The 27,566-nt window shown below is 39.7% G+C and overlaps 2 protein-coding genes and 1 long non-coding RNA gene across 4 annotated transcripts in view; 2 read left to right on the forward strand and 1 right to left on the reverse strand.

Moving 5' to 3' along the window:
- The window catches only part of LOC122752813 (vitellogenin-2-like), a 29,339-nt gene extending 22,082 nt beyond the window's left edge, over positions 1 to 7,257 (forward strand). For both annotated transcript variants that reach the window (XM_043999739.1, XM_043999740.1), the window contains 2 exons: positions 1,034 to 1,252; positions 4,915 to 7,257. In XM_043999739.1, the coding sequence (XP_043855674.1) occupies positions 1,034 to 1,252; positions 4,915 to 5,196 (501 nt within the window). In that variant the 3' untranslated portion in view covers positions 5,197 to 7,257. The remainder of the gene's footprint in view (positions 1 to 1,033; positions 1,253 to 4,914) is intronic.
- On the reverse strand, positions 777 to 11,623 carry LOC122752814. Its single transcript, XR_006356209.1, has 3 exons — positions 11,469 to 11,623; positions 9,976 to 10,030; positions 777 to 1,219 (listed from the first exon to the last, which is right to left on the reverse strand). It is a non-coding gene; the product is annotated as an uncharacterized LOC122752814 (long non-coding RNA).
- A 3,696-nt stretch (positions 11,624 to 15,319) lies between these two features.
- The window catches only part of LOC122754580 (vitellogenin-2-like), a 31,912-nt gene continuing 19,665 nt past the window's right edge, over positions 15,320 to 27,566 (forward strand). Inside the window, exons 1-7 of the mRNA XM_044003112.1 lie at positions 15,320 to 15,426; positions 15,627 to 15,724; positions 18,633 to 18,757; positions 21,687 to 21,788; positions 25,881 to 26,000; positions 26,127 to 26,313; positions 27,006 to 27,099. Of these exons, the coding sequence (XP_043859047.1) occupies positions 15,320 to 15,426; positions 15,627 to 15,724; positions 18,633 to 18,757; positions 21,687 to 21,788; positions 25,881 to 26,000; positions 26,127 to 26,313; positions 27,006 to 27,099 (833 nt within the window). The remainder of the gene's footprint in view (positions 15,427 to 15,626; positions 15,725 to 18,632; positions 18,758 to 21,686; positions 21,789 to 25,880; positions 26,001 to 26,126; positions 26,314 to 27,005; positions 27,100 to 27,566) is intronic.

Here is a 27,566-nt window from a genome sequence, read left to right on the forward strand (position 1 = left end):
CTAATCATAGATGTGAGAAGTCTCTTTTTTAATCTTTCATTTCATTTCATTTTATTTTTATTTGCGAGGCACTGAGGGTTAAGTGAGTTGCCCAGCATCACACAGCTAATAAGTGTCAAATGCCTGAGGTCAGATTTGAACTCAGGTCCTTCTGAATCCAGGGCTGGTGCTTTATCCACTGTGCCACCTAGCTGCCCCCTATTTTATTTTTTAATTAAAGATTTCCTTTCTCTCCCTCCTGTCCCTACCTAAATTTAAAAGAAAACCTTTGTAACAAGTGTGTATAGTCAAGCATAACAAATTCTCATATTGTTCGTGGCCAGAAAATGTATGTCTTTTTCTGTTTTGTCAATCCATCACCTTTTGGCCAGAAGCAGTGCCTTCTGGAATCATTTTTGGTCCTCAGGAATCATGGATTGCTCAGTGTTCCTAAGTCTATCAGGTTGTTTGTCTTTATCAAGGCTCTTGTTAACCACTTTGCCTTTCCCCAGACAGAACAGTCATGGAAGCAAGGCTCCAGAGAGATGCTGCTTTGGATCATGTAGATACCTATTTATTTACATGTTGTTTCCCCTTTTAGAATGTAAACTCCACCTTCCCCCTTTTTTTGGTGGGGAAATAAGGGTTAAATGAGTTGCCCAGAGTCACACAACTAGTAAGTGTCAAGTGTCTGAGGCTGGATTTGAATTCAGGTCCTCCTGAATCCAGAGCTGGTGCTTTATCCACTGTGCCACCGAGCTGTCCCCTAGAATGTAAACTCCTTGAGGGCAGGCACTGTTATTGCTTGTGTGTGTGTGTGTGTGTGTGTGTGTGTGTGTGTGTGTGTGTGTGCACACGTGTCCTCAGAGTTTAGTCCAGTGCCTGACAAATTGTAAGAGATTAATTAATCCTTGTTGAATGAGCAGTTGACGGATTACTCTTGAATTGTTGGGGAAATGATGGTGGATGTTGTCAGTGGGTAAGGACCCCTGACTTCACATACGAGGTCCTATATGAGATGAAACAGCAATGACCAAGTTTACTTGCTTGGCAGGTACTCCATAACTATGCAAATGAGGCAATTAAAAATGGCCAGGAAGAAGCAATGGTCACAGCCCTGAAGGCCCTTGGCAACTCAGGCCAAGCAGCCAGCATCAAACGCATCCAGAAGTTCCTGCCGGTCTTCTCACCATCTGCTTCTGGTCTTCCAGTCAGGGTTCAAGTGGAAGCCGTGATGGCCCTGAGGAAAATAGTCAGGAAAGAACCTTCAAAGGTGAGAATCATGTTCCTTTGCTTTCAAAATACAGTGCAGAAAGACAGCTAGGTGGCGCAGTGCATAAAGCACCGGCCCTGGATTCAGGAGTACCTGAGTTCAAATCCCCCCTCAGCCACTTGACACTTACTAGCTGTGTGACCCTGGGCAAGTCACTTAACCCCAATTGCCCTGCAAAAAACCAAACCAAAACAAAACAAAACAAAACAAAACACCAAAAAAACCCAACAAAAACCAAAATACAGTGCAGAAATGGAGCAGAAAAACCTGAGACCAGGATCAGTGGATCTAAATCAGGGAAGGACCTCAGGAATCATCCTGCCCCATTCGTCCCCTCCTTCTACACATGAGGACACTGAAGCCCAGAGAGGTTAAGGAACTTCCCTAAGGTCACATGGTGGAAAATGTCAGAGGTATTATTTGAATACAGGTCCTCTGACTCAAGAATCAGGTTCTGCTCTCCCCCATTGTATCACAATGTCTTCTGATTTTTGCTCATGATGGCATTATGGTCAACACCAACGACCTGCCAATCAACAACAAGTATTTATTAAGCACATTCTATAAGCCGGGCACTGTGTTAGAAGTTAGGGATAGAAAATAACAACAACAAAAACCCTCATGTTTGTCCTGTTTGTTGATCTCATTTGATACGACCAAGGGGGAAGTAGTGAATGTGAGCAATGATCAATGGCTGTGCCGTGATAATGATGCACCAAAAATGGCTCGCCCTGTTCTAATGCTTTGCTGACGTTAGAAACAAGTTGGACTGACTGATGAGCACTGGGACAGAATTCACTTATTTAACCTCCACTGTTCCCCCTTCTCTCCTCATTCCCACACATTCAATTTAATTGAAAAGGAAAAAAAAAAGGCTAATTCAGTGACTACACGAAGACATTACCATGGATATTAGAAAATGTTGTATGGAAGCTATTTCAGCTCATAATGTTACCTCTCCATGACTCATGCACTGGACTTTACCAAATGGCTCTAATCATTTTAATTTGGGTTTTTTACTCAGTAGAGATGAGGCACAGAACATTTTTCATGAAAACAAGTCTCCTAGGATCCTCTTATTAAGAAGAATATTGGGGCAGCTAGGTGGCGTAGTGGATAGAGCACTGGCCTTGGATTCAGAAGTACCTGGGTTCAGATTTGGCCTCAGACACTTAACACTTACTAGCTGTGTGACCCTGGGCAAGTCACTTAACCCCAATAGCCTCACTAAAAAAAAAAAAAAGAAGAAGAATATTTACCTGATGTGTTTTCTGTAAGCAGAGGATCTTTATAATACGGAGGCCTCTTTGGAAGAGCCCCAATACCACCCCCACCCCACTCTGAGACCTCCTAGAAGGGTAAGAGACCCTTCAAGTCTTATTTTTGTATTAAACAAGCCTAGCCTAAGCCATCCTGCCACTATGGCCTTAAGAGTTGTCTTTATCTGCAGGATTACACCTGCATTGGGAGGAGGGGCATCTATTGAGGATCTATGAACTTGGTGCAGTTGCCCCTTGTGTAATTTAAGATTCTAAATGTGTATTCTAATCTGTTCCCCCAGTTTTTGGGGAAACTGACTAAAATCACTGATAAAACAAGTTTAGGTTTTTAAGGGTTTATTGGAAAATAGAAAGAAAAAGATTGAGAACAGAATTCCAACAGCCTGGCATTCCTATCTTTCCTCAAATTTCCTGTGAAGTCCTCTGCCGCCACCACCATCCAGTCAGGAACCCAAAAAGCCCCTGAGCTCTCCGCGCAGGCTCCCTTTCCTCCTTCCTGTCTCCTCCCAGAAAATAGGAGGCTCCTCAAGTTGATTGGCTGGTAGCCTTGATAGACAGCACCCATGAGCAAACGTCATTTCCTGACGCCAAGGAAAAGCCACAATGCCTCTGAGGCATTTTCCTCATGGTGGAGCTTTCCCACAGCAAGTCTCCAGTAGGTGGCATCATTCCAATCCTTACACCATCCTGCCAAGGAGCCAATATGTGAATGTGAGTTATAGCGGTATCTAGGAGGGGGTCTTACCCACTCATTCCTGCCAAAATCAGGTCTTCACAATTCCTGAGACAGACACACTTGTGGGTAGAGGGTATTGATATCCATTATTGACTCACGATAAGTTCATTTGGATCAATTGATGAGACAATTTTTTTTTGGAATCTTACTATAACCAAGGGACTATGTGACATACAAGGAAATATTAGGCTATACCTCTTTCCCTTAAGAAACTTAAAATCTGGGGCAACTAGGTGGCACATTGGATAGAGCACCGGACCTGGTCTCAGGAGGACCTGAGTTCAAATCCAGCCTCAGACACTTAACACTTACTGGCTGTGTGGCCCTGGGCAAGTCACTTAACCCCAATTACCTCACACACAAAAAAGAAGCTTACAATCTATTGTGGAAACTAAGACCCAAAGCCATATAAAAAGAAATATAACTGTCTTATTCTGTTAGATTAATGTCTATCTCCCCACTCAGTTGCCAAGTCTTGTCAATTTTACCTCCACAGCATTCACTCTACTCACATCGCAGATGTATCCAGTTGAAGCCTGATCACTTCTTTCCCAGATTACTCCAGTAGTCTCCCATCTAGTCTCCCTGCCTCATTTTCTCTCCAATTCATTCTCCATGCACTGCCAAGTTGAGATTCCCAGAACACAAATCTGATCACGTATCTTCCCTATTCAGTAAACTTCAGTGACCTTATTGCTTCTAGGATAAAATGAAAACACCTCTATTTGGCATTTAAAATCCTCTATAATCTTTTGGCAACCCACGTTTTACATTTACTTCCTATGAATTCCCCTTATGTACTCTACTTTTCAGACAAATTAACTTATTTGCTATTCTTTGTACATGGCATTCTAGAGTATTTTCTTCATACTAGCCAATTCACTTGTATGTATTGTTGTCCCTCCTCCCTGTTGCATCTTGGGATCCCTTGCTTCAAGATCAAGGACAAATGTCACCTCCTACAAGAGGTGGGTCCTCATCATGTTAAGGGCTAGTGTCTACCCCTCCTTAAATTCCTTTCTATTTGCTTTGCACATATTTTTTGATATTAAATACTGTCTCTATGTTGTTTTTTTCCCCAGTAGTATGTAACCCTTGAATTCAGGGATTCCCTCACCTAGCTTGTAATTGTCACATACAACAGTAGAGATTAGTTTTTTGGTTTTTGTTTTTAACAGTAGGGATTTGTTAAAGGGAATAAGTGGTATAAACAATAAATATTACACATGTTCAGGGGAGGGAGAGGTCACTTTAGTCTTCAGTTGGCCCAGGACAGTCTTATGGGGGAGAGAAGGTTGTAGCTGGCCTTGGGAAGCTGTCCAGAGAGAGAGAGAGAGAGAGAGCGAGAGAGAGAGAGAGAGAGAGAGAGAGAGAGAGAGAGAGCGAGCGAGAGAGAGAGAGAGAGAGAGAGCGAGAGAGAGGAGAGAGAGAGAGAGAGAGAGAGCGAGAGAGAGAGAGAGAGAGAGAGAGAGAGAGAGAGAGAGCGAGAGAGAGAGAGAGAGAGAGAGCGAGAGAGAGGAGAGAGAGAGAGAGAAGAATGATGAAGGCTTTCAAGCAAGGGAGATAATGTGGTCCCCTCATGGGGATCTGTCTCTAACACATTCCTTCTTTGCTTCTGCTGTGAAATGTCTGTTTTATGTCCGTAGGTCCAAGAAATACTTCTCCAGATCACTGCAGACCGCTCCTTGTCACCCAACGTCCGGATGACGGCCTCTGCATTTCTGTTTGAATCACAACCACCTCCTTCTCTGATGACCACGGTGGCCAACACCATGCTGAAGGAGAAGAGTTTGCAAGTAGCCAGCTTCGTTTACTCTTACATGAAGACCATCTCCACAAATCACTTTCCAGATTGGGCTAACAGGTACGTAGGGAATTGGTGGCAAATTGCTAGGACAAGTAGTTATTTCAAACATAGTGACATCTGAGGACCAGTGTGGCCTCTGATGTCCACAGCAGGGAAGAGCAATTAGAACGCTAATTACATCAATAGTGGTTTTATGCAGACTTCAGCTCCCAGGCAAATTATTTTTTGGTTTAATTAAGGCCTCCTATCTTTGTCAGAGCTATGTCACATTATGAAAATATATTATGGACCTGACTTGGTATGAAATTCAAAAATAACTGGTGAAATTATAAAGTATGTAAGAAATGTACATAATTTCCCCTTATTAAGGGCCTATCAAGCTCTATCATACTCCAGCTGTGGTGACTCAGTCTTTACTTGAAGAGTTTTGGTGAAGAGGAACCCACAAACTTCCAAAACAACCCATTCTACTCTTGGGTGCCTCTGTTTGTTGGGAAGTTTTTCTTTACTTCAAGCTCAGATCAACCCCTTTACATTTTCCACCCATTGCTCTGGCCCTTTGGGGCCAAGCAGAACAAGTCTTACCTTTTATCCACATGGCAGCTCTTCAAATACTATCATTTCTTCTTCCCACCCCCCAATTTTTTCTTCTCTTAACTCAACAACCCCAATTCCTTGGCTTGATCTTTATACACTATCAAGTCAAGTCCTTTTGCCATGCAAATCTCCCTCTTTTGCATGCTCTCTAGTTTGTCCATATCTTTCTTAAAATGTGGTTACTAGAACTGACCTGAAAACTCTACATATGATCTGACCAGGGCAGAGGACACCACCTTATTCCTTGAGACTACATCCCTTAATGCAGCTACAATAGTTTGGTTTCTGTATCACATTATTGACTTTTACTGAGCTTGCAGTCCACTAAACATCCCAGATCTTTTTCAGAAAAAAATAACTATTATTTAGCCATGTGCTGCCCATCTTGTACCTTGTAAAGTGGATTTCTGGAATCCAAGTCTAGGACTTTAACTTTACTCATAATAAATTTCATTTGACCAATTTATATAATTACAACAGTATTATAGAAAAGGCAACTTTGAAGGACTTTAGAATCAAATAATCAAATTTCATTTGACTAGATTCAGCCTAACACTCTAGCTTGAGGTCTTCTCAGGTCATAATGGATCCAATGAGGTCATTATCTCTTTCTACTTTGGGTCATCTGTATGTTGTGCATGCCTTCATTCAAAAAATTGATAAACATTTGGAACAAAATACAGACAAAGACAGATCCCTAGCCACTCTACCAGAGACTTTCTTCCAATTGACATAGATACTTGGATGATTACTCTTTGGATCTTCTAATTAAACCAGTTTCAATCTACCTAACTATACTAGGAGCTAGCCAATCTCTCCTATCTAATCCAACATGAGAATAATTGTCAATTATGTTGCTAAAATTATTCACTAATCATTCCTTTAATAATAGCCCAGATTTCTGCTAAAAATAGAAGTCAAGCTTATGGCTTAGAGTTTTCAGCCTCTGCTCTAGTCCCTCTTTTTAAAAAATCGAGACATTTGCCCTTCTCTAGTTCTATAGCTCCTCTCCCAATCTCCATTATTTTTTAAAGCTTATTCATAGTGATTCATATATGCCAATTTATTTAGTATCTTGGGTAAATGATACCAATTAGAATCAGCATAGTCCAATAGAAAGAGCAGTGACTCTAGAGTCAAAGGTCCTGGGTTCAAGTCTTGTCTTTGATACTAACTACCTGGGTAACCTTGGTAACTTTACTCATCTGAAAAATAAGGAAGTTGAACTATATGGCTTCTAAGGTCCCTTCTAACTCTAGATGTATGATCTTATGAACTAAATTCCTATGATGTACTGCTATAATAATGGTATGTTCTGTTCTTGATCGAGATAATATGTTTCTTGCAAGTCACTGCGTCCTTTTTTAGATTTCCACTAACCATCACTTAATAAAATAATTTTGCTAAAAATCAAACTCAAGATTATTGGCTTAGAATTTTCAATATCCACTTTTTCTTTTCTTTTTCCCCCCGAAAACTGATACATTTGTTCTTCTCTATATCTGTTGCATCTCTCTTGTTCTTTATAATCTTTTTAAAAATTTGCTTTAATGTTATTTTACTTTTGCATTTATTTATAATGATCTCTTCCACTACCCCATTGAACGATAAAAATAAACTAAAAATAAAATTCTTATCACAAGCATACATAGTCTAACAAAACACATTCACAAATTAGCCATGTGCAAAAAATGATTCTCTTTGAATTTTAAGGTCATTACCTCTCTGGCAGAAGGTAAATAGAACATTTCAACTTCAGTCTTCTAGATTTGTGTTTTATCATTGAATTACAGAATTCTAACATCCTTCAAAGTTGCCTTTTCTATAATACTGTTGTAATTATATAAATTGTTGTAGTTATGTTCACTTCACTCTGTATGAGTTCAAAGAGATTCTCCCAGTTCATTATTTGTTATGCACAAGAACGATATTCGATTATATTCATATATCATAGTTTTTTTCTGTAGTTATTTTGAGCTGAATTTCACTTTCTATCTCTTTTTGCTATGTATAATTGATAATATTCAGTAATGTCAATGGTTTTATGGATTTATTTTATATTTCTGCAACTTTGTTGATTTTATTGTTTCACTTAATTTTTGCTTAAATCTTTGGAGTTTTCTCAGGGAATCATCATATTTGCAAAAAAAGTGTTAGTTTTTTCTTGATGCTTATTTCTTCAATTTTTCTTTCTTTTCTTATTACTACAGTGGTTATTTCTAGCACTGTGTCAAATAGTAGTTCTGATTAATAGACCAATGTTATTGGATAGGCCTCTAACTTTTATCATATAATGTTTTCTCTTAGATTTAGATAAATTATATTTACAATACTGAGGAAATATCTATTTGCATACTTTCTATATTATTATTATTATTGTTATTGTTATTATTATTATTATTATTATTATTATTATTTGCAAGACAATGAGGGTTAAGTGAATTGCCCAGGATCACACAGCTAGTGTCAAGCATTTGAGGCCAGATTTTAACTCAGGTCCTCCTGAATCCAGGGCCGGTGCTTTATCCACTGCGCCACCTAGCTGTCCCCTTTCCCCCCACCCCGATATTTTAAAAAATAATAACTGATGCTGGATTTTGTTAAAAAGTCTTTTCAGCATCAATTTATATAATCATATGTTCTTATTACTTATTTTGTTAAAATTATTTATTTTATTAATAGTGTTCTTTACATTAAACCAACCATGTATTTCTGGGATAAACCCAACCTAGTCAACATGTTGTTAGAGCCTACCTATAAATGTTTTATTTCAAAAGTTTGCCTCAATATTCATTAGGGATATTAATCTGTACTTTTCTGTCTCCTCTGTCTCTACCTGGTAATCAAGACCATCTTTGTATCATAGAAAAAGACTTTCTCTCCTTATTATTGCAAACAATTTAAGTAATATTGGAATCAATTATTCTCTGAATGTTTGATAGAGTTCACTGCTGTAGTCATCTCCTCCTAGATATTTTTTCTTTGGGAGTTAATTTATTAATTGTTCAATTTATTTTCGTTATTTAAATTGTCTTTTTCTTCTTTGGTTAATCGACATCTTTTATATTTTTGTGAATGTTTGGCATTTTTTCTAAGCTTTCAATTTTATAAACATATAATTGAGCAAAACCATTTCTGATAACTTCCTCTTCAAATGCTATGAATTCTCATTTATCATTTTCAGTGTAAACAATTTGAATACATATATTTTTAGAAATCATATTAGCTATTTATTTTATTAGGTTTTTATTAAAATCTCCTAATTGTATTTATCAATTTAGTGGTATTTTTTGCTTTCAATTTTATTAATTTCCACTTTGTTATTTAGCTTGGAATTTTTGTTTTGTTATAGTTCAAGTATTTTTTAGTTGCCCAATTCATTGTATTTTTCCCCTTCCCACTTATCAATGAAAGAGTTTAAGGATATAAATTTCCCCCAAGCATTTCTTTTGTTGCACCCCAGGAGTTTAGGTATGCTATCTCATTATTGTAATTTTCTTTGATGAAATTTTCAATTTTTTCTATAATGTGTTCTTTGATACACCAGTTCTTCAAAATTGTTATTTAGTCTCCAATTACCTTTCAATTCTTAGTCTTATCTGTAATAAATAATGAAGTTATTAGTATTTCTTCTCTTTTGTATTTTTGGTGATTTCTTTATCCCCAAATACTTGGTCACTTTTTGTAAAGAACCACTTTCTTATATAGCTTGAAGTTATGTGAATTCCTTCCTATTCCCTTTCAGTAATGAAAAGAGATTTATCACATCTAATTTTTCTACAGTTCTATTCAAGTCCTTGTTTATCTTTTGGTTTGATTTGTCTAGGTGTGAAAGGGATACATTAAGGTCCCTTGATATCCACAGTCCTTAAAAGCTCATTGAGAGATGCAACAACCACATATGCCAGTTTATTGAGCACCCTAGGTTATAGTTTACCTAGGCCTGGTGAGTAAAACTCATCAAGGTCAGCTAGGTTTCTTACTATCTCCCTATTTATCTTCAGTAAAAACTTCCTATTAACCACTTTTGGGTAGCACTTGGAAATACTTCCCCATTTGCATTTAGTTCCCCCCAGACAAGTTGCCTCAGCTTCAAAGTATTCTGTGGATCTGAATCCACTCAAAAACTGCAGCTCATAATAAGTCCTCTCCCCACAATGTGATGATTGTGTCTAATCAGCCAGAGGGTGAGTTAATATTTAATGAAATAGCATAGTAAGAAAGGTTTCCATATAACATTTCCCCATAAACCTGGAACACACTCTCACATTGAGCATATCGTAGGTGGGAAGATTAGATTTACCTTGGGAAAACTTGAGAAAGAACCAAAAGGTCCCATATGTGTGGACAGGCTACACCTGTGGGGAAGAGACACATGGCTGAAAGTATTGTCAATGTCTTCTGGTGATGCCATTTTGCTACTTTCGCTGATCCTGCTCCCTTCTGGTCATCCCAATGAATAACATGCAATCTCTTCTAGGTATCTAGGCATGGCATGTAATCTCTTCTTTATTTATGCTCTGTGCCCAACTTTGCTCTATTGGTCTTGTTATCATTGCTAGACATTGCTCAACTGGGCATGTATTTGTGGAATTTTTTTTTCTGCTTCCAGTTTCTGGCTTCAGATGAAATGTTCAACTGAGACAGTTCCTTTTCTTAAGAAGAATGGGTTCTTCCATCTCTCTTTTAAATTCTAGCATAGAACTTAAAGTTTCATCTCATTCAAAGAAGTAGGCCAACAAATATTCATATCCCCATTATTGATTTTTTAGCACCTTTTCTCCCCATAACAAGAATCTCTCCATTACCAGAACCTTGGCCATGGACAGCCTTTTCTCTTTAGAAGGATAGTGTCTTCATCTCCAAGAGCCAAACTCTTTGGAACACAAAATATCAAATATCTATTGGTATTAAGTTTATCTTTGAATCTTCTCCTCCTGATCACTACAAAGTCTCTGTCCCAAGGAAAGAGAGAGGCATCATGGTAAAGTGGAAAATAACACTGGGTTTAAAGTCAGAAAACTTCAATTTGTGTCCCACTTAGGTCACCTTAGACAAGAAATTTAACTTCTTTGACTTTACCTTCTTCATTTGCAGGGCAGCTAGGTGGTGCAGTGGAAAGAGCACTGGATCTGGATTCAGGAGGACCTGAGTTCAAATCCAGACTCAGACACTTGACACTAGCTGAGTGACCCTGGGCAAATCACTTAACCCCAATGGCTTCACCAAAACAACAACAAAAAATTCTAGAGATTGGACTAGTTGACCTCTGAGACCACTTCCAGCTCTATTTAATCATGACACTATCTGATTGTGTAGGTCAGATTATGGGGTTTGTTTTTGTTTTTGTTTTTTCGCAGGGCAGTGAGGGTTAAGTGACTTGCCCAGGGTCACACACCTAGTAAGTGTCAAGTGTCTGAGGCCGGATTTGAACTCAGGTCCTCCTGAATCCAGGACCAGTGCTTTATCCACTGTGCCACCTAGCTGCCCCATGTAGGTCAGATTATGTAGGTACTACATAATCTCCTTATGGTGACCCTGTACCCAACACTCACTTTTGGAAGGCCATTCTGAAAAAGAAGCTTTGTAAGACTCACATGGAACTCAGATACTTTGGTTTTCCCTCATCATGAAACTATGTGCCAGGCATCTAGGTGGCATAATGAATAGAGTGCTAGATCTGGAGTTCAAATCCATATTCAGACGTTAACTAGCTCTGTGACCTGGGGCAAATCACTTAACCTCTGTTTGCCTCAGTTTCCTCAACTATAAAATGGAGATATTAATTATATCTACCTCCCAGGGTGGTTGTGAGGATCGGATGAGATAATCAGCACAGCGCCTGACAGATATTAGGTGTTTAATAAATACTTATTTCCTTCCTTCCCTCCTCCCTTCTTCCCTTGTTCTTCCCTTCCTTGAAAATGGAATGGAAAAACAAAATCAACTAGACAGTCATGTTAAACCACTGCCCTGCTCCTCCCCACCTCCAGTCTTTGTTTCTAATCTCTGCTTTTGCTGTGGTCACCAATAAGCCCTTGGACTTTGAGATGTACTGTATTTGTTCCTTCCTTTCCATTCCAAAGGTCCTTTTCTTTGGCAGAGAAAACAATCCAGATAAGAGATGAGTAGCTCTACCCTCCCTCCATGATTCCTTGTTATCAATCGCCATTAGCTCCCCTCCAAAATCATCTTCCCTTCTTTAATCTGTCTCCCCTCCCCCAATATATTTCCTTTTTCTGTTCTTTCTTTCTTTCTTTTTTTTAAACAAGTCCTTCATTTTCTTGTTCTTGACTCTTCTGGCCCAACCCTCAGTTTATTTTGAGCTTCAGCTCTCCTGATGCTATTCTTTTTTTTTTTTTTGTAGGGCAATGAGGGTTAAGTGACTTGCCCAGGGTCACACAGCTAGTAAGTGTCAAGTGTCTGAGGCCGGATTTGTACTCAGGTACTCCTGAATCCAGGGCCGGTGCTTTACCACTGTGCTATCTAGTCCTCCTGATGCTATTCTTACAGGACAGCACCCTATTTTTTTGCATTCATCTTCCATTATCTGCCCTTGCTTACACCTTTTGTATATGTCTTCTTTATTTTTTAAAATTTCATTGACACCTTTTCTCTTTCCATCCCAATAATTTCAAACGTAACCCCTTCCCTTCCTTTCCTACCCAGTGAGCTTTCCTGGTAATAAAGATTACAGAAAACAATGAAGCAAAGTCAACTAATATATCAGTGGCATCTGTAGCATTCCATACACGTAATCTCCCACCTTTCCAATGGAAGATGGGCGATGCATTTCCTCATCTCTTTTTCTGGACCAAAGCTTGCTCACTATAATCACAGTGTTTGATTTCATCTGATCATTCTATACATTTATGGTATTTGTGTCTTTTAAATTTTTAATTGAAAAATTAGTTCTTTTTGCATTTATAGAAGTCTTTTTAGACAACCCCCTTTTTGTTCTTAGCAGGATTTTTCCTCTTTAGAATTTAATTCTTTTTCCCCCCAAGGAAAGCCACATGATTTTAATTGATCCATGGGACTACACCAAATTTAAATTATATTAATTTCTTTTAGTGATAGTTTAGTACCACGTGTGATTTTTTTCATAGTCCAAACCCCTTACTTTTACTTTTAAGAATTTAATTCTTGGGGGCAGCTAGATGGCGCAGTGGATAAAGCACCGGCCCTGGAGTCATAAGTACCTGAGTTCAAATCCGGCCTCAGACACTTAACACTTACTAGCTGTGTGACCCTGGGCAAGTCACTTAACCCCAATTGCCTCACTTTAAAAAAAAAAAAAGAATTTAATTCTTTAGAGCAAGTATTCTTTTTTTTTTTTTTTTTTTTTTTTGGTTTTTTATTTTGGCAATTGGGATTAAGTGACTTGCCCAGGGTCACACAGCTAGTAAGTGTTAAGTGTCTGAGGCCGGATTTGAACTCAGGTCCTCCTGTCTCTAAGGCTGGTGCTTTATCCACTGCGCCACCTAGCTGCCCCTAGAGCAAGTATTCTTGACCTTTTTAGTGTCACAGACCACTTTGGCAGTCTAGTAGAATGTATGGACTTTTTCTCAGGATAATGTTTTTAAATTATAAGAGGAAATGCTAAATTTTGATTAGAAGTTACTGAACACAAAGCTTTAATTTTTCCCATATAAGTTCACTGACCCCCTGAAATCTATCCACAAGTCCTTCAGAAGTCAGAATACCCCGGGATAATGACCAGTAGATTAAAGATTCCCTTCTTTCTTGGCCTGACATTCACTGTAGAATTTTAGCTAAGAGATTATCCCTAAACCTTCCTCCAAGGCCTTTGAAATCTTTTCTCCTAAAACTTAGGGTGCCCTTCAGATTGCTCAGTTTTCCTCTCCTCTGTCACAAATTCTAAGATGCTCTCCCATGGGCCCTATCATTTCTAGCCCAGCAACCAGCTTCTCCTTGTTGGCAAAAGTCAAACCCATAATAGAAGTGCCCTTGTTGGTTTCTCTACCTTTTGAAGGATAAAAAGATCATTAAGACTGGTGAAGAAATTATTAGCTGCTCTGGTTTTGGCAGAGAGAGAGAGGGAGAGAGAGTACCAGCAGATGTCCAAACAATTGAAATCCCCCATTACTACCCTGTTATGCCTTCATGCTTATGATCTGTTTATCCATCTCCTTATAGTTCTCTTTCTGTCCAAGTCATCTGTGGTGCAAACAGAGGACAATATCCTTTCTTTCTCTGCCTTTGTAACTTTTCACCACCACCCCCCCATGCTTTGCACTACCTTTCCTCCTGTGACTATTTCCCTACCCCCACCTTTTTAATCTGTCCTGTTTCTTTCGAATAAAGTGTGCCTTCCCAGAGCTGTAATCTAATCCTACGTCCTAGCCCACTAATTCTAATACTTAGGGGATCAAATCTATCTTTCTGCATTTGGAGCTCTGCTTCATCTTGCTTATTACCCCATCTTGTCTTTGTGGATAGATGTCTGAGGCCATGGGTTTTCTTGGCTGGCTCACTTCTTGGATATTTTTCTCCTGAGAATTTCTGGGCATCTTTACTGCTATTCCTCCTGCCTTCTTTAGTTATCTCTTATGTTCATTTATCATTGAACAGGTTTACGAGGCTTTAGAACTAATTGTCCTCAAAGAACCACTTTCTAAGCAAAAGCCTTATGGGTAATAAAATTTCCAGTGTAATTTCTATTTGATATAAAAAGTCCAACTAACTGTTTCCCAGGTCCTCACCTTGTTCTTTTTAATCTGGGTCAGGACAAAGATGTAGATGCTGACAATCTAGTTAGCCCTGAATGCTCCAGATCAATTAGAACTTGCCCTAGACACATGTTATCTTGATCTCATCATGATAAAAGGACTGACTCTGGGATGTTCTTGCTGCATGCTCTTGACTTGATAAAACTAAAGACAACTTTATTATAAGATGACTATAGCCTGGAAAATTCAGTTTAGCAGTCAATAGCATCTTCCCCTCCCCGCCCTACCCTTACCTCTCCATTGATCTCTCATTTAGGGCTCAACATCAAATTTCTTTTGTTTCTTAAAGTAAAAAAGAAAAGGAAGGAGATATTTCTCCCTTCAATGTGAGCTCCAGGCTCTGTTCTAAGTGCCTCCCATAATAATCAAAATAATAATAACTAATATTAATATAGCACTTTAAGGTTTGCAAAGAGTTTTATAAATATCATCTCATTTTATGCTCAGAACAATCCTGTGAGGGTTCCTAGACAATACTCTCTTGCTTAAATTCTATGTATAAATATAGAAAGCCATCCCTCCACTATTATTATTATTATTAATTTTATTGATATATTTTGTTTGTTTACATTACTTTCAAATTCCCCTCTTTCTGAGAACCATCCACTATAAAAATAGAAAAAATCAATTCAGAAGAACTAACATCTTTAGAATAAGTACCATTTTATAGAGTTAGGGTTTTTAAATTTTTGTGTGTTTCCAGGACTCCTTTGGGATTCTGGGGCAGCCTATGGACCCACTCTCTGAATATTGTTTTAGAGGCAGCATGGTGGGGCACTTTGATAAGCCCTGTTACTAGGGAGAGTGAAACTGGTGCATGGTTTGAGCTGAGGAGTTCTGAGTTACAGTAGACTAAGCTGATTGGATATCAACACTAAGGCTGGCACTAACATCATGAGCCCCCAGGAGCAAAGGACCATTGGGCTGCCCAAGAAAGGCCAAACTAGCCCAAAATGGGAAAAAGATGGGAAAAGGAGCTGGTCAAGTTCCTATGCCAATAGGTAGTTGGATTGGCTCCTGATTGGCCGATAGACTTCCTGCTGGGCAAGATAGGGGGACTCAATCTCAAAAAACAAGATGTTTTAACATAATATAAAATACACAGGATTACAAAGGGTTGATTGTTCACCTACATGGAGGTCTGACTGTACTTGGTAAAGTGCTTAAATAAGGTCTATGTTCTGGTGCTGATTACATCCAGGTCTGCAGCAAGCAACATTGCCATCAAACTCTTGAGTCCCAAACTGGATCACCTGACGTACCGCCACAGCAAGGCGATTTATGTCTCCCGCTACTTCAGTAAGTAAAAGAGGTTGTTTCCAATAAGATTATGTTTTAGGACATTTTTTTCTTTTTCATTTTTGAAGGACCAAGTAAAGTCAACAAGCATTTATTAAATGTTTACTGTATGCCAGACATTGTGCTAAGTACTGGAGTAACAAAGAAAAGCAAAAACATGGTTCCTACCCTCAAGAAGCTCACAGTCTAATGGATTCATAGTGAATTCTTTATTGGTTGAGTTTCCTCCCCACACCCTCGGAAAACATTGTTCCATTCCCCTACCCCATTTTAATTTGTCATAATAATGTTATATGTGGAAAGGACCCCAGATATCATCTAATCTAGCCCCCTCTATTTTACAGACAAGAAAATGGGTTCCAGAGAGAGTGATTTGCCTGAGGCTACCCAAGTAGTAGGTGGCTAAGCCAGGATTCATTTGCTTTTGGAACTACCAATCAACTCTATTGAACATCATTTCTATTTTCATATGAGAGTATTGGATATGCTCATCAAATGTAGATCAGAAAGATACCTTATAATTCATTTAGTTTGGCATCCTCATTTTAGGCTTGAGAAAGGGAAGTGACATACCCAGAGTCACATAGGAGATTAAATAGTATAGCCAGGATTCACATTTACTTCTTTTTCTAGTCTGGTATGCCACCTTTCATACTGGGATATGCCTCTAAGGTTACTTCTAACTGTAAGTCCTATGATCTTATTGTGGTGGTGCTTGCTCATCCTTTGTTCTTGAAGAGGACCAATGCTTGACTTGCCTGCAAATTGGAGTGAGGCAGAATTGCATAAAATCGTCAGCCTCACTCTCTCCTCCAGTCATAGGAGTCCAGTGGCAAGACAAAAGTCAAAATGACTAACGATGGCTCAGGATACAGCGAGTGACCTTGGCTTCTGTAAATGACGATGGAAGATCACTCAATACAGCTATGATGCCAGTCTATAGTCCTCTAAGGAGTGGTGTAGAATAAAGAAATTCCCACTAGGGGGCATCATAGAGTTGATTTTAGCCACATATACTTAAACCCATCATAAGAATGAAAAATTAAGATTACCCATAGACAAAAATGGGTATCCAAGTTTCTCTAATACCTAGGTGCCACGATGCTTACAGTTCCTTCTTTTTCATTCATTCCTTTGTTCATTCCATGCATTCATTCATTCATTCTTGGAATCTTAGAGTTTTGGAGGGATCTTAGAAGTCATCTATATAATGAGAGGGTTAGACCAGATGCCCATAAGTTAGTTGTAAGATCTACTCTACCCACTACAGTGTGACCATCAAGTGGTCGTCCAGCCTCCGCATGAAGGCCTATGGTGACAAGGAAATCAATGTCCTCTACAATTAAGTCATTTCACTAATTCTTAAGAAGTTGTGCCAAAACCTGCCTTTCTGTCATTCCAACCCATCTCAAATTCTGGAATTCCATTACAGCTCTTCTCCTCACTTCCTCAGAGCTATTTGTGTCTCCAAGTTATCTTTTTCAACTGCAGGACTTCAGTCTCTTTGTCATCCTGGCTACCTTTCTGCTGATCTGTAGCAGCTAAAGACTTTCTCCTTCCTAAAGTGTGAGGCCCAGGACTAGCTAGACTTTCATTTATTTAGTTGAACTGAAGAGTCCATCCTTTGTCCCTAGTATTTCAGATTCTCAAGAACAACTATTTAGTTCAGTGGATAGAATGCTGGCCTTGGACAGGAAAATCAGAATTGAAATCCAATCTCAGACACTTACTAGCTGTGTGACCCTGGGCAAGTCACTTAATCTCTTTAAGCCTCTGTTTTTCCTTCTATCAAATGGGGGATAAAATAACACTCACTACACAGGGTTACTGTGAGTATCAAATGAAAACAATATATTTAAAACGCTATATAAATGCTGGCTATCCTTATTAGAGATTTATTTTTATTTTTTAACTTAAAAAATTTCAATTAATGAAAAAATTTTAATTAATTTCTCTCCTTACTTCTCTTCCCTCTTGGGGAAAAAAAAGAAAAAGAAAACTCTATGCAAATGTTTTTAATGGGATAACATTTTCAGTCAGTAACATGAATGAATTTTGCTGAGTCTGACAGCAGGATCTGACGCAGCATTGAGATGGGGGGCAGGGAGCAAAGACCTCGTTCAAAGTGATGCAGATAGGAGGGGTGTAAGGGACTAAAAAGAAACTTTGCCAACATCACAGTCTGGGGCTAGAAATTGCTTTGGTTTATGAGAAATAATGATATCATGTATGGAGTTATCTACAGTCTTCATTTGAAGTGGTGCCTGGGGAGGGAGTGGACTCTTCAATGCATGTTTTCAAGGGGAGGACTTGGGTCTACTTGTCAGGAATGTTGAAAGGAAATCTTTGCTCAGATACCGGTTGTCCTGAATGAAAATGGGAACTATGAACCTGCTGAAGAGAAGACCTACATTGTGGGGGAGCACTATTGTCTTCAATAAAATGAATTAGATTTTTTTTCTGATTAGCCCTGAGGGTAGAATTGAAAGCAATGGATGGGAATTACAAACAGAAAAACTTAAGCTTAAAGTCAGAAAACTTCCTCATGATTGGGCTTGTCTCAAAGTAGAATGAGTTTCTTCCATGGCTTATGGGTTTGTTCCACTCTCATTGGAAGTCTCTGTCCAGAAGCAGGATGACCTCTTGCCGGGTACATTATTGAGGGGATTCTTGTTCAGGTATAGGCTGTACTGAATTGAGGTCTCTTCCTTCACTGAGAAGTGGTGATTGTGGGATCTGAGGAGCAAAGCCTTTGCCCTGTGCTGTCTGGCCCTGCCCCAGGCTTCCAACCATAGGAAGCACAAACCAAGTACCACACTCATATAAACAGGGCATACACATTTGTTGACTGAATACAAAACAAGAGAAGAGAGGACAAATAGCCACACTGTTCTTTATTTTGTTCCAGAAGAGTGTGGTGCCGGTGCTTTCATAAGATTCTTCATTTTCAACAGTCCTGAGACTTTGTTCCCAACATCCATCATTTCCAGTCTGGGGGTACACTTTGCTGGGGGAGCCATCAGTCTTGCAGAGGTAACTCTTGCTCTAAAACTAATGCCCTGCCTTCAAATAAACCCCACTTTCTTCTTATTTCCCTTATAGTAGAAGGTATGCTCTTTGAGGGCAGGGGCTGTATAGCTTTTTTTTTTTTTTTAGGCAATCAAGGTTAAGTGACTTGACCAGGGTCACTCAGCCAGTAAGTATCTAAGGCAGAATATGAATTCTGGTCCTCTTGACTCCAGGGCCAGTTGCTGTATCCACTGTTGCAGCTTGCCTGCCCCATTGTTTCAGTATCCTAGAGAGTCCAGCAGAGTGCCTGGAACATAGTATGTGATTAATAAATGCTTATTGATTGAATGATTGATCGATGCTTGTGTTTAGAATTTAAACTCTTAGGGTTCAGAGATTGGTCCATTCTTTGTATCCTTATTGTGTAGAACAGTGCTTGACACATAATAGGTGCTTATTAAATGCTAGATGACTGATTGATAATTTAAGTTACATAACCTCAACTGGGGTGGGGGCCGCTAGGTGGCACTATGGAAAAGCACCAGCCCTGGATTCAGGAGGACCTGAGTTCAAATGTGACCACAGACAGTTGACACTTACTAGCTGTGTGACCCTGGGCAAGTCATGTAACCCTCATTGCCTTGCAAAAAAAAAAAAACTAACCTCATCTGGGTCCTACCTACCAAGCAATGCTTCCATGCCTTCCTTATCACCTCACTATACCACTTTCTACAGAGATTTTTTTCCAAATCTTTTCATCCCTCCTCAAACCTGCTTTGCTCCTATCCCACATCCCTTATCAGCTGAGAACCTTGCCTAATATTTTAAAGAAAAAATTGTGGCCTTTCACCCCCTACTCCCCCTTCTCCTTTCCTTCCTCATCTAATATTAATCAATGCTTTTCTGCCCCATGTTCTCCTTCACCTCTGTCTCACATGAAGAAGTGACCTTACTTCTTGCCAAGTCCCACCCTTCCACCTGTGCAAGCAGTCCCATTCCATCCCTTCTCCTCTAACAGACTTCCCCCTCCCTCATTCCCACAATGCCACTTATCTTCAGTCCCTCCTTGTCTACTTGCTTCTTCCCTATTGTCTCCAAACATGCCCCTATCTCCTCATCCTCAAAAAACTCACTTGACCCTTGCATCCCTACTTACTATCATCCTATATCTTCAGCTCTTTGTGACTAAACTCCTTCCAAAGATCATCTCCAATGGGCATCTCCACTTTTTCTCTTCTTACTCCCTTCTTAACCCCTTAAAATCTGTTTTCCTACCTCATCATTCCATCACAACTCTCTAAAGTCAACAATGATCTCTTAATTGTTAGATCCAATGGGCGTTCCTCAGTCCTCATTCTTGTTGACCTCAATGCATCATTTGACAGTATTGCACTTCGCCTTTTCCTTAATGCCCTCTTCTCTCTAATTTCTCAGGACATGAACCTTTCTGGTTTCCCTCTTATCTATCAGACCACTCCTTCTCAATCTCTGCTAACTGTAAGTGTCCCATAGGGTTTTGTCCTACTCTCTCTTCTCATTTTCCTCTATATCAGGTCATTTGGCAATCTTATCAGCTCCCATAGATTGAATTACCATCTCTACATTGGCCATTCTCCAATCTATCTGTCCTGCTCTGACCTCTCTGTTGTCTTCCAATTTCATATCTCCAATTGCCTTTCAGACATCTCAAGCTAGATATCTAGTGGACATTATGAACTAAACATCCCCCAAAGAGAACTTTTTCTCTTTCCTCCTAAACCCTCCCCACCTCCTCCAAACTTCTCAGTTACTGTCAAGGGCATCATCACCAACCTTCCCATTCCTCAGGCTCAAAACCTAGGTATTGACCTCTCACCATCTCACAACCCCCACATTCAATGTGTTTCTAAGACCTGGTGATTTTGCCTTTGTAGTAACGTTCAAATACACCCCCTTCTCTCCTCTGGCACTGCCACCATTTTGGTAAAGATCCTCATCTCTTCATTCTTGGACTATTGCAAAAGCCTGTTGTGGGACTGCCTGCCTCCCACTCCTCCCCTCTCCAATCCATGTTACATTCAGCTCCAAAGTGATTTTCTTCAAGCGCAGGTCTGACTATGCCCCCCCACAATCAAGAAGCTCCAGGGGCTCCTAATCACCTCTAGTATCAAATATAAAATCCTCAGCCCTTCATAACCTACCCCTCTCCTTCCCCTATCTTTCCAGTCTTCTCATGCCTTACGCCTCAACACCTTTTTTTTTTTGGAAGGGCAATGGGAGTTAAGTGACTTGCCCAGGGTCACACAGCCAGTAAGTGTCAAGTGTCTGAGGTCAGATTTGAACTCAAGTCTTCCTGAATCCAGGGCTGGTGCTTTATCCACTGTGCCACCAGCTGCCCCTCCCAGCACCTTTTCTTCATTCGCCTTCTGGCTCTTCCTGAAACAAGACATCCCATCTCTCAGCTTCAGCCGTGCTCTTCTTATCTCTGCCTTCTGGTTTCCCTGGCTTCCTTCAAGTGCCAAGTAAAATCTCATCTTCTATAGCAGGACTTCTTAAACATTTTCCACTCACGACCCCTTTTTGCTCAAGAAATTTTTACATGACCTTAGGTATGTAGAAATAAAAAATAGGTATACATAACCTTTTACTCTTGACAAATTTTCTCGACTGCCATATTCAGTTACATGATCCCACATGAAATTGTGACCCATGGTTTAGTAAGCCTTTCCTAATCCCTCTTAATCCTAGTGCCTTCCCTCTTTGAATTATTTCCTACTTTCCTGTGCATAGCTTTTTTTTGTATGTATCTTGTTTGCTTGTTGTCTCCCCTGTTAGATTGTAAGCTCCTTGAGGGCAGGGACTATCTTTTGCCTCTTTTGTGTCTCCAGTATTTAACACAGTGCCTGGTACATAGTCAACACATAATCAGTGTTTATTGACTCACTGCTGCTTTTTGTTTGGTTTCTTTCGCTAGGCTAATATACAGGCTGAAGGCTTGACAGAGATTATGAAGAAAAAGGATACATCATTTACGGAGTATTCCACACACAGGAAGATAAAGGAACTTGTGAAGACAGTAAGTGTTAGCCTTTATCTGTCTGTAATGTGAAATCAGAAGGCTGGATCTCTCTAATAATACAGACTTACCTTCCTATAGATTTATAAAGCACATTATCCCACATGCCCATCAGGTAGGCAGTGTGCATTTTTCTCTTATGTGGAAACCAAGACTCAAAGATTAAATGATCTGCCCATGTTATACAAATTGGTCAGGGATTCTAAGCCTTAGGGACATGAACTTTAAAAAAAATTGATAACTATATTTCAATATAATTGGCCTCATTTATAACCATTTGTATTTTATTTTAGGAATTTAAAAGCATTCTTCTCAGAAGAGGTCCAATGGCTTCTCCAGATTGCCAAAGGGTTGTGAAGGCACAAAAAGGTTAAGGAATCCTGAACTAGGCAGTGACAGAGTCAGGATTTGAACTCGGGTGTCCTAACTTGAGATTACTCCGCTAATTCTCCATCTGCCAATCTCATGCACTACCATTGCTTTGGAGCACAATACTTCCCTGTAAGTGTAGCAGATGGGTGCTGCAGTGGGTATCAGGAAAACCTGGGGTCCAAATCCAGAGTCTTATTAGCTGTGTGACCATGGATAGATCCTGTAGCCCCTCCAAGCCCCAGTTATTGCAAAGAAAGCAACCCATAAATACATAGCACTATAGACATGTGCTATCATCCATCTCCCAGAGTGGATCCGTGGTTAGAAGAGGAGTAGTATGAGAAGCAGAGGGTGGAAATGGGAATATCAAAGTGAAAAAAAAAACAATTAGGAAATAGGATTGTAGATATAGAACTGGGCAGGACCGCCTAGGCCAACAAGTCCAACCACCTTATTTTACAGATGAAGAAACTGAGGCTGAGTTTGATCCCTGTCACTCAGGCAATGGGCCTTAGATGAACTCAGGTCTTTTGGCTCTACCGCAAATGCTCTTTCCTCCATCCCACAGTTTCTTCAAATCAAAATAATTCAATAGCTGAACAATAAGAACGCAGAACCACAGAAGGATTTTTAGGAATCATATGATCTAATTCCGACCCAGAGGCAGGTGTGTGTGTATTTAGACAGAAGGTGTATGTTTTCTTCCAGACAATCTGCAAGAATAAAAATTTTACAATCTCTCTTAATCATTGGTTCAACCTAGCTGTCAAGAAATTCTTCCTTTGATTAACTAGAACCTCTTCTGCTTTAATTAAGCCCTCTCTTCTTTTTTATTGTTGTGAAGGTGGAAAATAATTGCCAAGAGTCCACTTCAAAAAAATCCTGTACCTGAACCTAATTATGAGACCACCATTTAGCCTGCTCCTTTTTCTGTCCAATTTCTTTTCATTTTTCTTGGATTCCTTATAAGGAATCACTTATGCAGAATAGAAAAAATGTAAATCAAAGGGATAGAGATAAGAGATTTATATGTTAGTGATTTTCACTTATCCATTCATTCAGGACTTTTACATTGGAGCAAGTTTGAGTACCAATAATTTTGACACATTGGCACTCAGCTTCTCAAACCCAGTATCCAAATTCCTATTAGCCTAGACGTTGGGAGCTTACCTGATTCCTTTTGGTCACTAAGTATTTGTCTACACAAGCAACAACTTGGGAAATTCTAACTATGGTCATCAGGGTGTATGTTCACATATAGGTACTAATTTAATTTTTTGTTGGGACTTTTTGAGCATGATTGGAGAAATTTAATTCTGGTGAAACAGACAAGTCTTGAGTTATCTCTAGTACGGTGGAGGCAGGAATTGTTTGTTTTTTCCTATGTCTCAATTAGATTGCAAGCTCCTTGAGAGAAGGGAGTATCTTTTGCCTTGTTTTGTATCTCCAATCCAAGACTTAGTACAATTCCGTCACTTGTTAAACGCCTATTGGTGCTTAATAAATGTTGATGGATTGCTACTGGGTTAGTATCTAAAAGGAGATAAAAACCAAAAAAGTTAAAGGACCTATATGTACAAAAATATTTATGGCAGCTCTTTTCTGGTGCAAAGAATTTGAAATTGAGGGGATGCCCATCAATTGGAGAATGAGCGAACAAATTGTGGCATGAGATTGTGAGGGAACGCTATTGTGCTATAAGAAATGATGAGCAGGATGCTCTCAGAAAAACATAGAAAGACTTACATGAGCTGATGCAAAGTGAAATGTATGGTATACAAAGTAACAGCAATGTTGTAAGATGATCGGCTGTGAATGACCTAGCTATTCTGAGCAGTACAACGATCCAAGATAATTAATTCTGAAGGACTTACAATGAAAAATGTGATCCTTCTCCAGAGAAAGAACTGATGGTGTCTGAATACTGATTGAAGCATATATTTTTAGTTCCTTTTTCCTAAGTTTTTTTCTGCTTTCTTTTACAACCTGACTAATATGGAAATTTTTTTTTAATTTAAAATTTTTTTTTTTCTTTAGTGAGGCAATTGGGGTTAAGTGACTTGCCCAGGGTCACACAGCTAGTACGTGTTAAGTGTCTGAGGCCGGATTTGAACTCAGGTACTCCTGAATTCAAGGCCAGTGCTTTATCCACTACGCCACCTAGTTGCTCCCTTATATGGAAATGTTTTGCATGACTACATATGTATAACTTATATTGAATTGCTTGCATTCTTAAGGGGAGTGGAGAGGGAGGGGGGAAGAGAATTTGGAGCACAAAGTTTTAAAATGGTTTTTTTTCCATGTAATTGGGGAAAAATAAAATTCTAAATAAATGAAGAAAAATGTTGATGGATTGAATTAAAAATGGTGGGTCTATTTTAGGCTATGAGGTCTACTTTAGCATTAAACTACAGGGTCTATCCAAATGAAACTTAATTTAAAAGCCTAAACTCTGTTGGCCTTTAAATGAACTGGATTTCTGGGTTCTTTTAGAGGTAAGATATTACAGGAGTAAAGCTCTGGAAATTCAAAAGGTTACTATTGGCTGTCAATCCATAGTAACAGTATAACACAGGGAACATTTTCCCAGAAAGGTTGCTTCACAGGTAGATGGAGTCAGAAAGACCTGCATTCAAATCCCGAGTCTGATACTTATTGGTTGTGTGACTTAGGGAAGCTACCTAACCTCTCTGAGCCTCAGTTTTTGATTCTGTTGAATAAGAATAAGAGCTGGAGGGTCTACCACAACAAATTTCTATAAAGCTTGAATGAAATGATGCACGTATGCTTTGCAAACGTAAAGGAACTATATAAACGATAGCTATTATTGGAGATCAGGGAAAAATGAATGCAGTTTTCCAAGCTGCTTAATGTCTAACCAGAGAGTTGTTATAACTTGCCCAGGCATTCAGAGATCTGCTTCAGGCATATTACAAATGGACAGATTTTCCTTTTTTTTTTTTTAAATCAATTTTCCTTTTTTTCCCCTCAATTAACAAGTATTTATTTTCTCTCTCTCTCTCACTGTCTCATCCCCCAAAGGGAAAAAGGAAAAACACAAACTCCTTGTAATGAATACACGTAGTCAAGCAAGACAAATTTCCTCATGGGCCAGAAATGTTGTCTCATTCAGCACAGTGAGTCCCTTTCCTCTCAATCAGGAGGTGGGCAGTATTCTTCCAAACCAGTCCTAGGGAATTGGTTGGTTACTGTGTTGATCAGAGTTCTTAGGTTGTTTTTCTATTATTACAGAGTCATATTATAGTATAAATTGTTCTCCTTTTCCCACTCACCTTACTCTTCATCAGTTCATATGAAGTTTCCAAGGTTTCTCGAAACTATCCCTTGTTTCTTATGCCACCGTAGTTTTCAGTGATGAGACGGAGAACAAAAGAGGTATTCAAAAAAAATAATAAACCACAGTGAAGGAATGGAAATTTTAAAGCTAGGCTAGTATCTTTGATTTAGAACTGGAAGGAATGTTAGGAACCATCCAGTGCAGCTCCTTCATTTTACAAATGAAGAAACTGAGGCCCAGAGAGGTTAAGTCACTCAGTCAGGTCTGGGATTTGAACAAAGGTCCTTTGACTCACAAGCCAGAATCCTTTCCATTGCACTGTGCTACTTCAGGAGAATCTTTTTCTGTTATTTATAGCAATATTCTACTCACTGAGTGCTCAGAAATGTATCTAAACCAGCTTTTCCCCTGTTCTTTTATAGCTGTTGGGATGGAAGGAGCTACCAGCTGTTAAACTATTGCTGTCTGCTGATCTAAAGCTGTTCGATCAAGAACTGGCCTTTTTCAATGTGGATAAGGACTTTGTGCAGGGTATTCTGAAGGTACTGACTTCCCCCAGGCTTCAGGCTTGGTGTCTTCTTGTGGACTTGACCACGGTTTTCCCCTCCTTTTGCCTCCCCAAACCTCACCTCGCTTTCCTGCTGACCCCACCTCCTCTGTCCCTGCAGGAGCTGGCTCAGCCAACAGATAGATATGACATGCTAACGAAAATCCCTCAACTTCTCAATGGTGTCTCAGGCCAATGGACTCAGGCTCTGGGGTTGGTAGAACTTTGGTACACCATTCCTACCTCCATGGGGCTGCCCTTGGAATACAGTTTCTATGCTACTGCCCTGGCACATCTTTCAGCTAATGGTGAGTTTGGCTAAGTCACTCTATCACCTCTGACTGCTACTTGATGTGGCAGATACAGTCCCTGCTTTCAAGGAGCTTACAGTCTTTTTAAAGAACCAAAGCTGGCACACTGGGACCAGACATGGCTCTGACTCTGAGGGCAGTCTGACTCTTGGAGTTCAGACAAGACGAGATGAGTGTGAGCTAGAGTGACGATAGGAAGGCTTCCCGAGAGAACAGACTTGAGAGGAGGTAGAAGAACAATAGCCAAGGAGTTGAGGAGAGGATGAGCATGGGGCCAGGAAGGAGATAGTGTAGTGGGATGGAAAGAGACCTGGGCTAAGGGAAGCAGGGTCCTGTTTCTGATGCCTAGAATGTGTGTGACCTTGGGCAAGTCACTGTGGGCTTCAGTTTAGTCATCTGTAAAATGAGGCAGTTGGTACAGCAGAATCTTGGCTTTGGACTTACAAGTCTTACTCAGCTACCCTTGGTGTCCTTACTTGTAAAGTGAGGTGGTTTCTGAGGCCTCTTGCAGAAATATAAACCTATGACTCTTGAGATCCCTCATATCTCTATGATGCTATGAGATCAGACTGACTTGAGTGTGGGGAATGTCCCGGGGAGTAGCAGAAAATCAGGTTGGTGAGAGAAGGTGAAACCAGATGGGGACCAGCCCTATCTTCCTCTTCCTTGGTGTGTTTTGTCATTCACAGTGGATGCCAACGTATCCTTTCCTCTATCCAATGATTCTGTAACTCCTCAGTCATCCAGTCCTGTAGTTCAAGTGGCTGCTGACATTAAACCCCGGTAAGGAGAGAAGTTTAAAACAGAGGATATTAAGGGTTTTGTTGTTTGTTTATTTGTTTTTTACTGCTGAGTTTTGGGTTCTAAGAAACCCATAATGTATCTCTCCAGATGACTAGGAGTCACTTGCTGGGCTACACACACCCCTTGCCCTAATAAAGTCAGAGTCAGCATCATGCAATAGATATAACCCTGGACTTGGAGTCAGGATGACCTGGGTTCAAATTCTGCTTCAGACATTTCCCAGCTATTTGTTCCTAGGCAAGCCACCACTCTGTGTCTCAGTTTCCTTAGCTATTAAACGGATTCAGTGGTATCTAAGAACCTTTTCAGCATTAAATGTATAATCCCATGAAGGTCTTCCTCCAGTGCTCCCAGGTCCTGTAAAGGATTAATTGATCAATTAGGGAATATAGTCTCTGGAAACAATATATCTATTTCTCCCTCTGGAGGACCATGGAATCCTTTCC

Source organism: Dromiciops gliroides, chromosome 4 (genome assembly GCF_019393635.1).
Source record: "Dromiciops gliroides isolate mDroGli1 chromosome 4, mDroGli1.pri, whole genome shotgun sequence".
Lineage (NCBI taxonomy): Eukaryota > Metazoa > Chordata > Mammalia > Microbiotheria > Microbiotheriidae > Dromiciops > Dromiciops gliroides.